The 13,237-nt window shown below is 37.5% G+C and overlaps 1 protein-coding gene across 1 annotated transcript in view; it reads right to left on the bottom strand.

Moving 5' to 3' along the window:
* Nucleotides 1-12,207, bottom strand: part of SLC7A13 (solute carrier family 7 member 13) — a gene marked incomplete at both ends in the record, with an annotated part of 45,128 nt that extends 32,921 nt beyond the window's left edge. Inside the window, 2 exons of the mRNA XM_080694752.1 lie at nt 6,311-6,442; nt 11,523-12,207. Coding sequence (XP_080550878.1) covers nt 6,311-6,442; nt 11,523-12,207 — 817 coding nt within the window. The remainder of the gene's footprint in view (nt 1-6,310; nt 6,443-11,522) is intronic.
* Between the last annotated feature and the right edge of the window lie 1,030 nt (nt 12,208-13,237).

Here is a 13,237-nt window from a genome sequence, read left to right as displayed (position 1 = left end):
TTTTCTAAAACTAGTATATGGAGTGGCGATAGATACAGAGTCAAAAAAGCAGAGTAACACTGCTGCCATGAGACTGGAACTGACTCCTGGCGTGATACCATTTAAAACACTCAAGAGAAGTGAACCACATAGGTCCAAGAAAAAATTGCTCACAGATAAAATGTTCATGACATCGGGAACCTAACTTAGAGACCAGTGGTTCTCAACTAGAGGTGGTCTGGCTTCTTTGGGGGTCACGTGGCAATGTATCACAGCTGGGGAGGTAGGAGGTTGCTATTGGCATCTACTAGGCAGAGGCCAAGGATACTGCCAAATATCGTATAATGAACAGAACAGCCCTAGAGCTGAGGTCCAGAAATAGACTGTAGCTCAGTGGCAGAGCACTGGCCTAGCATGAAAAACTCCGTAGTTTTGATCCTCAGCACTGAAAAGATATAGAGAGATATATATAGATACACAACCATAACACACACACACACACACACACACACACACACACACACACACACAGTTCAAAATGTTGACAGTGTTGAAATTAAGAAACACTGCTATATACCAATCCTTAGATAATATTCAGAAATTTTTACTTTTTTTGCTTAAAAGTAAAGAGACCTTATAATACTAATTTAATATAAATAAGTAGGCCCAAAAATTTAATGATGAAAAGCACCCATTGTTCATGAAAATCCACTTGAGTCCAATTCATATTAAATAAATATATATTAGGATAAATCAATCTGTCGCAGAGAAACAATTTCCCCATTATTTAGTGAAAAACAGAGTCTAATGTCCCTGGGGTAATGTCCCTGGCCTCTGGGATTGTACTTTTGTACATGAGTAGGTTGGTTTCAGGGGACATGAATACAGCAGCTTATAATAAAGAGTGTGACAAAACTAAAATGTCATCAGTGGCTCTTGCTCTTAATATCTTTTTTTTTTTTTTTTTGGTTGTACTGGGGTTCCTCGAAGCCCCTCTACTTCCGAACTACACTCCCGGACCTATTTTATATTTTTATTTGGAAACAGGGTCTCTTAAGCATGACCCTCCTGTCTCTGCCTCCCAAGTGCAGGGATTACAAGCATGCGCCACCACGCCCGGCCTAATATCTTTATTTTTTTTAAACCCATTTTCAATAGCCTCAATGTAGTATCACTTTTTATTTTTTTAGTGCTATTCTACAGTATTGTTTAAGATATCTCATCCCCCTCTTATTCATTCCAAATAAGTGACTGTCAGTCTTGTCTCCTGGACACTCAGCCTCCCTACACTATCCCCTCTCAGACATGTGTTTAGAAATATTGCTTTTGTGTGAATGCAAAGGGAATTCTCCTTTGATTTCCTAGTGGGTATTCTGTAAACAAGGTTGGTTATAACTAGATGAGGGTCTAGTCAGCTCTACTAGTGAGGGTTGACAAAAGTCATACTTAATATTTCTGCATGATCTTTATCCTAGAAGTGATTTTTTCTTCCTTTCAATATGTCTTTTTTTTTGGGGGGGGTACTAAAGCTTAAACACAGAGACATTCTACTTCTGACCTACTCCACCAGCCCTTTTTATTTTTTATTTTGAAACAGAGTCTCACTAGGATGCTGAAGCTGGCCTGGAAACTTTGTCCTTCCTGTCTCAGCCTCCTAAGTACTGGAATTACAGGCATGCATCAGCTTACCTAGCTCATGTCTTTTCTTTTAAAAATGCTTTCTTTTTTTTTCTTCCGGTACCAGGGATGGAACTCAGGGACCTTGTACCTCTGAGCTACACCCCCAGCCCTATCCTATTTTTTAGTCCTTCTTATTTATTTATTTATTTATTTATTTATTTATTTATTTATTTATTTTTGCTGTGCTGGGGATGGAACCGAGGGGCATTCTGCCTCCAAGCTACACCCCGGTCCTATTTTTTAGTCTTTTTTATTTTTTGAAACAAGTTCTCACTGAGTTGTGAAGGGCCCCGCTAAGTAGCTGAGGCTGTCTGAAAACCTCAATCCTCTGGTCTCAGCCTCCCGAATGCTGGGATTACAAGTGTGCACCATCACGCCCAGCTAAAAAATGCTTTTATAAAAAGCACTGAAGCATATAATCAAAGGTAAGTGTTTTTTTTTTCTCTCACCAATTTCTCATTCATGATCCCCAAATATAACTACTGTTGACATCTGTTTGGACCCTCTTCCAGAAGTTGTCTATCATACTGTTTAAGCCTCTGTGAGGACTATGTATGTGTGGTGGGAGGAGGGGATTCTATGCATGTGTGCACAGGGGTTTGTGTGCACATCTCTGGGCTTGTTTCTATTCACTTTCCATTGTATCTTTTTTATTTTTTGTAAATGCAAAGGGAATTCTCCTTTGATTTCCTAGTGGGTAGTCTATAAGCAAGGTTTGTTGTAACTCGACAAAGGTCTAGCACAGTTCTACTAGTTTTGGATGGCAAAAATCATACTTAATATTCCTGCATAAACTATCTCACAAGTGATATTTTTGGTTTGTTTTTTACTGCTTTCAGTTTTCTTTCTTTCTTTTTTCTTTTCTTTCTTCTTTTCTTTTTTTCTTTCTTTCTTTTTTTTTTTTTTTTTTTTTTTTTTTTTTTTTTTTTGACTGAAGCTTGAACCAGGAACCCTTTTTATTTTTTACTGGGGATTGAACTCAGGGTATTCTACCTCTGAACTACACCCCAACCAGTTATTTATTTATTTATTTATTTATTTATTTTGGCACTGGGGTTGAAACCCAGGGCCATTCTACCTCTGAGCGTCATCCCCAGCCCTATTTATTTTTTATTTTGAAACAGGGTTTCGCTAGGTTGAAGAGAGTCTCACTACTTGATGAGACTGTTCTCGAACCTGCAATCTTTCTGTCTCACCCTCCCAGATACTGGAATTATGTGTAAACCACCACACACAGCCTTATTTTGATTTTGAAACAGGGTTTCGCTCCATTGCTGAGTCTGTCCTTGAACCTGTGATCTTCCTGCCTCAGTCTTCCATGTACTGGAATTGCAGACATGCGCCACCACACCCAGAATTCCAATGTATCTTGATCATAAGAGAACATATGTAGCCACCTAATTATTTTAGTAAATTCTCAGTATTCTATTACCATAAATTAATTCATCTATTCATTTTGTGTTGGTGGATTGTAGGTTGTTTTTATTTTATAATAAAAATGTTCTTTAATAAAAACACTCATGTCTTCATTTTGTTTTGTTTTGTTTTTTCTGGTACTATTGTGGATTGAATCCAGGGGCATTCTACCTCTGAGCTACACCCTTGGCCCTTCTCACTTTTTGTCTTCAAATAGGGTTTCAATAGGTTGCAGAGGCCGGCTTCAAACATGTGATCCTCCTGTCTCAGCCTTCCAACTATTGAGATTGCAAGCATGTGCCACCATAGCCAGCTCAATTCCTGATAATTAATATAAATAATATAATTAATTGAAACAACTCTCCCTAAAATAAATTCTTAGAAGTGGGACTTGTAAGTCCAAAGGCATATATATTCACAAGTAAGAGCAATATTACAAAGATGCCCTCCAAATTTGATTTTATCAATTTACAAATCATTCTAAAGTTCCCACTTTAATTCCCAAATTCTTAATCACACCTGTGTATTTGAAAGCTGCTTCCTAGAAACTGCTTCTGCACAAGGAACCCTTGGCTTCTCTCCCCAGGCAGCCTATTTACTGGTTTATGCGATCAATCTTGTCTGGTGCCAATGTTTTCTAGAATCAAATACAGCATCAAAACCTCAAAATCCCCATCTGTGGTACTCTTGGCCACAGCGTGTCCTAGGGATTCAGAAAAAAAAAAAAAAAAAAAAAAAAATCTCAGGCCAAAAAGCTAGAACCAGGCCTTTTCACTAGAATATGGCCACACACCTCTGTCCTCAGTTGCAGAACTTACTTACAATGAAGGACATTTTTTCTTCTAAGAGAATAATATGTAAAGAAACAGGTCAGAACTCCAATGTTGACACAGACAAAACATTACAGGATTAATAGCATTGCTAGTACCGAAAATTAGCAATCATGCCAACCTATAACATTTACTTAATATTTATTATAGTTTAGCATAATTTTTTCAATGTTCCTCAAAAAATGTGATATCCAGTTCACACTGGGTTATAGATATTCCTTTTCCTTTGGAAATTCTTCCCATCTTTTAGATATACTTGTTTGAATACAAATGTACCCCTTAATACTTAAAATTCCAATTTCTTTTGTTTATAACTTTTTCTACCAATTACATAAACTATGTGCTTTAAGCTGGGAGTGGTGGCTCACACTTGCAATCCCAGCATTTAGGAGGCTCTTGAGACAGGAGGATCATAGTTTGCAGACAGCCTCAGCTACTTAGTGAGGCCCTTTGGAACTCAGTGAGACCCTGTTTCAAAATAAAGAATAAAAAATAGGGCTAGGGGTATAGCTTGGAGGTAGAATCCCCCTGGCCTCCATTCCCAGTACTGCAAATAAACAAATAAATAAATACATAAAGCAAAAAATCCAAAATATTACCCCAGTTGATCACCTTTGTTGACTATTTATTCTTTGTTTTTTTTATATGCGGGTGAGTATAGATTTTTTTTAATTTATTCTCATCATTATTCCATTATAAACATTATCCCTAAACTTTGAGTATCATCAATAATATGATATTTTAAAGCATTTTTGTTGTTGTTTTGTTTTGTTTGTGGTGCTGGGGAGAGAATACAGGGTCTCACATACATTAAACAAGTATTCATCCAATAAGCTGCCATCCCCAGTCTTTATCTTTTAAAAAGTTCAGAATGAGCCGGGCGTGGTGGCACATATTGTAATCCCAGCATTCGGGAGGCTGAGACAGGAGGATCCCAGTTTGCAGACAGCCTCAACTACTTAGTAAGGCCTTTTGCAACTCAATGAGTCCCCTGTTTCAAAATAAAGAATAAAAAGTCGGGCTGGGGGTGTAGCTCAGAAGTAGAATGCCTCTCAGTTCCATCCCCAGTGCAGGAAAAAAAAAAAAAAAAAGCTCAGAATGGTCATGAATTTTTCTGAATTACTTATTTCAAACTTAGTGGATAATTTGGTGATCTGTAGTTTTTGCTGCCATATCTACTGATATGATGGTTTCCCCTGTAAGTATACTTTTCATATGAAATTCTCATTATTTCTTCCTTTGAATTTATAAAAGGCATAGATATTTAAATTCAAAAATATTAATTCAGAATTTAAACATAATCTTAGTATTATATTTCTGAAAGAGTAGGTACTGTAAGCCAAATTACAAGTGATTATAGTCAAAATACTTTATGAGTTTTCCACAAAGACCTAGCACTGGATTCCTCAAAAGGGATTAGTCCTATAGGTGCTGGTTGATAGGTTTATTTCAGAAGGTGGAGACTCAAGGTTTAACACTTGAGTGAAAAAATTGCTATCCTTGCACTGCCCTGATTTTTCTTTCTTTCCAACTATCTTTTTATTTATTTAATCTGTTATTAATTGTAAATATGTATTTTTTAATTATTTATTCTTTTTTATATTCTACAATTTGGGGCTTTAACAGTAATTTTTAGTCAAATTTCCAATGTGTCCAAGTTCTTTTGCCACTATAAAATTTGGAATTATTTAAGGTAAACTACATTGTTTTACATATTAATAATATTAATAACATGTAGCAATTAACCTTTAGTATTTTCTTTTAATTGCTAATACTTTACATTTAAAATTTATACTTCTTGTCATTTAAAAGAATATTGAGAATCAAATGTTTTAAATGTATTAGTCTACATAAGAACTGATTTTGTAGTGTTACTAATGAGAAGAGATTATGGAAAGAATAATTAATATTTTGAATCTGGTCTGTATAATACAATAGCATGATACATGCCCTCTTCATATTGTAAGAAAATGCAAGACCATGCTTGAACATGAATCATCTTCCTAAGCCAAATCATACTCTTTGGTAGTCTGTTATTAGAAAATGACTCGTTCAGCTAGGCATGGTGGCACATGCTTATAATCCTAGTACTTGGGACCCTGAGACAGGAAAATCATGGTTCGAGGACAGCCTCCGCTACTTAGTGAGACCCTCTACAACTCAGTGAAATCCTATTTCAAAATAAAGAATTAAAACATAGGTCTGGGGGTGTAGCCAAAGTATAATGTATAATGGCCCTGGGTTCAATCACCAGTACTGCAATAAACAAATAATATTAATAAAGAAAACGACATCCACTTTATACAGAATAATAATCAAACTGCAGTCCCAACTAATAAATTGATATTAAAATGTGCCAAAGGGACCATCACTTTATTTATTGCTTTGGCCTCTTGTGTACAAACCTGAAAAGAGAATTTCCCTGGGCGTCAGAACTGTCAGATAGGAAATGTTAACCAGTAAAAAGAGGACAGTCACCAAAGGCAGTGCTGTAAAGATGCATTTGGGAATTGTCTTTCTGGGTTTCTTCAGTTCGCCTATAACACATAAAAGAGCAACATCATAATGCTAGAAATTATTACTTAATCTTTAAAAGTATTCCATGTGTCAAGTATTAGAGTTCTTCCTATCCATCCAACACACACACACACACACACACACACACACACACACACACACCCTGCACATTTACCACTCTCTGAGTTTGGTGCTAAATGCAGAAAAGGAAATTTTCCTAATCATCCTCGTAGATGGTGATATTTCTGAAGACACAAAAGTCAAAACTGATATTTGCACCCATGGTGCCTGTATCATTTGGCCATTTAGAACCTGCTTGCAAATTTGCTCTCCGCTAGGAGAGCCTAAGGAGTGAGCGTGCAGAGTGGGAACATAATGGTTTGCAAAAAAAAAAAAAGGCTTGAAAGCGGGTGTGGTGGCGCATGCTTGAAATCCCAGCATTCAGGAGGCTGAGACCAAAGGATTGTGGTTCGCGGACAGCCTCAGCTACTTAGTGAGGCCTTCCACAACTTAGTAAGACCCGGTTTCAAAATAAAAAAGAATTTTAAAAAATAGGGCAGGGGGAGTAGCTCAGAGGCCAAATGCTTCTGGGTTCTACCCCCAGACCTGAAAAAAAAAAACTGCTTGAAGTTTAACCTCAAAAAATGGAGGTGCACATTCACTGAATGAGCTCATAAACAATAGTTAAGATAATGACCACGGAGCCAGCTGTGGTAGCACAGGTTGGAGGACAGCCTTTGCAATATAAGGAGATTCTCAGCAACCTAGTGAGAAATACTGTTTCAAAACATACATACAAACAAGGGCTGGGGGTGTACCTCTGAGGTAGAATGCCCCTGGGTTCAATCCGCAGTATCACAAATAATAACAGTAACAACAGTGATAATAATAATTATAATAATAATGATGATGACTATGGAAGTGACCATTAAAATAAAATTCTAGAAGATATGTCAAATGATAATTTTAAGTCCCTTTGACCATCTCTGTTATATTGAGGCAGACTGGTCTTTTTCTCATTCCTCAAAAACATCATGCTCCTTCTTGCCATGCTATCCAATCTTTTATGTGGGATGTTCTTCCCTTTTCAAAGATTGCCTACGCATCACACCATTTTTCCCTTCTCTAAAAATTTCTCCCTTACCCAAAGAACTCAACATCTATAGATTACTGAACTTGTTGGCTTACCTTAATCTTATCCTTTCTTTCTCTCTTTCTTTCTTTCTTTCTTTCTCTCTCTCTATTTATTTTGCGGTAATGGAGATGGAGCCTAGGGACATTCCACTTCCAATCTACACCCCCAGACCTATTTTATCTTTATTTTGAAACAGTGTCTCACTAAGTTGCAAAGTGCCTCACAAATTGCTGAGGCTGGTGTCCAACCTGGAATCCTCCTGTCTCAGCCTCCGAAGTACTAGGATTACAAGTGTGTGCCACCACGTTCTGCTTACTTTACCCTTTTCAGAAAAAAAAAGTACTCAGTGCCCCTCTGTGTCCTCCCACCTACTCTTATATTTATTCAATGTCCCCCAGTTGCACCTAAGGCTGTGGTCACCCCTCTGGACTGGTTCAGCATACCTCCATGGTGGGAGTGGGGTATTGCAGACTTTGTTAACCTGTAATAGCCTTGTGTATACAATGTGACCCTGTGCTTTGACCACAGGCAGTAGAGCCCAGTAAAGGCATCCGACTCACTGGAAGACAATCATTTATTGCCAGTAAATAAGAATAATTCTCTAAAGAATGTGAACCAAAGGTCAAGCGGACTAAGAGAATCAAAAGAAAGTAATGTAATGGTGGCAGAAAGAGAGAAAGAAAGAGGATTGATTTTTTTTAAGTCTTAGAGTTTCCCAGTTTCCTGCTGCCACTGAAGATTGGTTGCTAGTATCTTCCTTGAAACACAGCCTTAAGCTTCCAGTAAGTTCCTCTTTTACTGCTTAAGCTAAGGTATGTGGATTTCTGTTACTTAAAACTCCATCCCCCTGACTAATAAGTATCTACCCTCTGACATATGTCAGTTCTCCCCTCTGCCCAAGGGTTGCATATAATGTCCACAGAGCATCAGTATGAGATGCCGAGGTGACTGGAGAGCAGAGAACTGGAAGCTCCAATTCCTCCCCGCCTGACCACTCACTAGCTGTAGGCTTCAGACAACATATTGGCTGTCGAGGTTTCAATTTCCTTACCTGACTATTGGTAGAAATGGACACTATAAAGACAAAAAATTCCAATCCCGGTGCCTATCACTTAATAAATGATTAAACAATGATTGTTGCTAATGGCTATGGCTATTAGCTAAAGCTTTGGAATAAGCAAAAGGGAAATTTTTTAAATTAACTATACTTTTCATTCAGGCTTTGTATTCATTCTTATTTTATATTTCATTTATAGAGAGAAGGTAGATTAGAACTTAATGAATGACCAAGAATTATAATAACCAGGACAGGTAGTGAATATCCTTGGGTTTTAATCTTAAGATGGGTATTCTGGCACTATGCCAAGTTGGTGGCCTACTAATCACTATTTTACAGGTAAAAACACTATTCAGAACTTAGTCTTACTTAAAATATATTTATCAAATTAACAACCATGCCGGGCATGGTGGCGCACATTTGTAATCCCCGCGCTTGGGAGGCTGAGACAGGAGGATCGCACGGGTTCAGCTACTTAGTGAGGCTCTCAGCAACTTAGTGAGACCCTGTTTCCAAATAAAATATTTTTTTTTAAAAAAATGTCCGGGAGTATAGCCCAGAGGTAGAAAGCCTCTGGGTTCTACCCCCAGTACCACCAAAACAATTAACAACCCAATGCAAAGTTAAATTCCCTAGATTTTGAATTAGCTTACAGGTTAGTAAATTGTATAAATCTATTTTCAGCAGAGAACAATTATTCAATAATGAAACATCTGTAGCAATGAAACCAGATGAAATTGGCTCAATCGAAGCCAAAGATATCTCTTCTATTCTTAAAAAAAGTGAGAAAGACAGCCAGGTGTGGTGGTGTACACTTGTAATCCCAGTGCTTGGGAGGCTGAAACAGAAGGATTGCAGGGTCAAAGCCAGCCTCAGCCACTTAGCCAGGCCCCATTTCAAAATAAAAAATGAAGTAGGGCTGGTTGTGTAGTCAAGAGATAAAGTGTCCCTGGATTCAATACCCAAGACCACAAGAAATAAAAAGTAAAAAAAGAAAAAAGGAGGAGATTTTGTCATTATCCCTGTCCCTGAAACTATAGTGACCCAGGCCAAAATGTAGGTATTGCCTCTTCTACCAGTCTATAAGCCTATTTAAGATAAGGACAACAATGGCATCTTATTCTTTAAGACACTAACATAGGGTTATAAAAAATGGTCAGCGTTTATCAGGATAGTTGCTGATGAAATTATATAATAAATAATTGAAATAATGGGGTCAGAGTGTCCTAAGATTAAAAGAATTGTTTGCTTGAAGTAAAAAAGTCTGCTTCATATTTAATATCAAGAAAAAGCATTGTTAAAAAGATAAAATGGAGCCAGGCGTGGTGGTGCACGCTTGTAATCCCAGCGCTTGGGAGGCTGAGACAGAAGGATCACACAGGTTCGAAGCCAGCCTCAGCTACTTAGTGAGGCTCTCGGCAACTTAGTGAGACCCTGTTTCCAAATAAAATATAAAATAGGTCTGGGAGTATAGCCTGGAGGTAGAAAGCCTCTGGGTTCCACCCCCAGTACCACCAAAAATAAATAAATAAAAAGCTAAAATGGGAAAAAACACAACATCAACATAAATGAAAGTGAGAAAAAAGACCCTGAGGTGATAGGAGGGAAAGAAACAGTTCAAGGTAAAGAGACTGACTTTGAAATTAAAACAAAGAAAAAAATATCGGCTTGACCTTGAAGAGAAGGTATTCAATCTAGCCTCAGATAATCAAGGGTACCTATTATTATCTTCTATTTTAAAATACTAATTAAATAACAATGGATCCCACTTTTATGTATAATTATAATGCACCAATAAAAATAAAACCATGAAAGAGCATACATAGTAAAGGTCCAAACGCAAAAATCCAGCTGAGGTACAACTCCATTGTTTTGTTTTGTTCTGTTTTCCTTGATACTAAGGATTGAACTCAGGGGCATTCTACCTCCAAGTTACACCTCAAACCCTTTTTATTTTTAATTTGATAAAAGGGTGTTGCTAAGGTACTGAGAGTCGTTCTAACCTGCTGAGGTTGGCCTCAAACCTGAGACCCTTCTGTCTCAGCCTCCCAAGTACTGGACTCACAGAAATGCACCACCGTGCCCAGCTTGGACACTCTTCCAGCAGCCAGCTGCCCAGTGCTGGGTGGTGAGCAAGGGGACCTGGAGCTGCGGGAGAAGTACCTGCTTCTGGTGTGGGGGGTGCTGGTCTGGAGCTTCAGGGAGAAAGGAAGCATCTCTTGGGCTCCTGTAATCTTGGTTAGAAAGCTTGTGGTCCCAAATATTTCTTTGCATTCTTGCTAATTAACCATTTAAATATATCCAAGATTTCTGTAGTATAACCATACTAGAGCTAATTACTTCTATAATATATGCATGAAACCATATAGATTTATCATTAATTTTAAATGCCAACTGGATACAAAATCAATTTGTATTATAGCATAAATCTTTAACATTGCATTCATCGATGGAAGAAAAAAGTTATAATAAAATATGAACTATAATTCCAAAATAAAGAAATAAAAATACTGATGAGACTGTATGCCTCGCTCACTCTCAACATAAACGTAGTCTGGCATTAGATCATTTCTGGATTCACAGTTTCATGGAGAAGAGGGAATATTTCTGGAAACCCAAGCATTCTTTCATTAACAGATAAAGAAAAAAAAATCCGTATTAATTCAAGAGTTCCATATTCGTGACCCTAGAAAAGAAAGCTGGAAAAGAGTTATTCAATAAATTAAAAATTTGGAATAGAAGGGAAAAGGAGTTAAAAGCAGGTGACAAGTACAAGATGGGCAGAATAATTGACTCATTACTTAAGACAAAACAAAACCTGATTTTAAAAAAACGATGCATATTTCATAATGAATACAATGAGTGTTGGCTGGAGGTTTTTTTTTTTTAAATCTTAATCGTTAATTACCTGCTATATATGTAAAGCATCCCCCGCCTGAAAATGCAAAATATCCTTGGAAGACGGCTTCTATTACCTGGGAAATATCTGGAAACTCAGCTTCAAAAGCATTCTGAAACCTTTGTAGGTTCTCCCTCCTCCCTCTTACCAGCATGAACACTCCACTTAGGGAAATGAGGCCAAGTATGGCCACTTTCAGCATGGTGCTTGCTGTCTGAAGCCAAGTCACCTCTCTGATGCCTCGAGAATTCAGAATCCCCACAATCCACAACAGGGCCAAGGCCATACACTTCTTTGGTAGTTTGGGCGCAGAGCAGCTGGGATAAAACGGTTGAATGCTGTACTCAGCGAGCAGCAGGGCTTGGCTAGCAACTATCCCCGGCCCCAAAAACAAACTGGTCCAAAGCCTGAGAAAAGCAATTACTGGGCCAAAGCATCTCTTGAGAAAATAGTAGTGAGCTCCACTGTAGGGGAAGGTTATACCTATCTCTGCAGAGCAGAGAGTGCTCGTCATGGACAGTATAGCACAGGCAGCCCAAATGCACAGGGAGAGACCCACATTCATGCAAGAGTGCTGCAAAACCCCCTTGGGGGACACAAAAATTCCTGCACCAATTATATTAACAATTAAAAAGTTTGTGCCCCAGAAATATCCAAGTTCTCTCTTAAGCTGTATTTTCTTCTCTTTCCCCATTTTAGTTGAAGAATTTTTAAGTTCTATATAGATTACAGCCTACGTTACTGAAAAGGGTGTTCATGAATTCTCTGAAATAAATGATGCTGCTCCTTTTTGTTCTGCCTTTGTTAAATATAGCCCATTTTCAATCATTAACAAACTATACCTGACCCATCCACAGAAAATATAATAGATTACTCATAAGAGCTGTTTAACTCATCTCTTAATTATTATCAAAATAATATATTCAGATAGAAAAGGTAGACTTCAAAGAAGATGGGAATTATAATACGAAGCTTCTCAAAAAAAATTTTAAAAAGAGAAAGTCAGAAGGAAGAAAAGAAGGAAGGGAAAAACCATCTCCCAGAGCACTGTTCTTGGTTCTATGGCTTATAAGATATATCTGCTGATTCCTTGAAAAAAGGCCCATTTGTTACTGACATGAGGCAGAGATGGTCTATGGCAAAAAAAAAAAAAAAAAAAATCCCTATTTGTAGGTCATTTGTCTTAAAACAATCAACTGCCATTATTTAAAATGGCAGTTACCTAAGGAAACAATAAGAAAAATTGGTAGAAAAGAAACAATAAGTTACCTAAGGAAACAGTTAAGAAAAAGAGAATCCCCACCTGACTCTCTAGAGAAAATGTCCGTAGGGCCATTGCGAATCTCTGAAATATTCCTGAAGATCTATGTGCATGATCAGAGCAGTGCAAATGCCCAGGAGATAGGGTGAAGAATTTAATATCCAGGAAAATGATTTTTCAAAGCTGGAGGAGAAACAAAGATATCCCAAGATAAACAAAAGCTGAAGGAATTCACAAGCATATCTGTTCTAAAAGACCTCCATCAGCCTAAAATAAGATGACACTAGGTGATAATTCAAATACATATGGAGAAATAGAGTATTAGTAAAGGCAGCCACATAGATAAATATTTAAAAAGCAATATAAATGTCATTTTATAACTATTATATCTCTTGTCTGATTTTTTTTTTTTTTTTTTTTGCAGGTCTGGGGAAGGAACCCAGGGGCATTCGACCTCCAAGCT

The sequence above is a fragment of the Muscardinus avellanarius genome (genome assembly GCF_963383645.1).
Source record: "Muscardinus avellanarius genome assembly, chromosome: 4".
NCBI classification, from domain to species: domain Eukaryota; kingdom Metazoa; phylum Chordata; class Mammalia; order Rodentia; family Gliridae; genus Muscardinus; species Muscardinus avellanarius.
The sequence above is the reverse complement of the archived record's forward strand: the minus strand, read 5'-3'. Positions and strand labels throughout refer to the sequence as shown.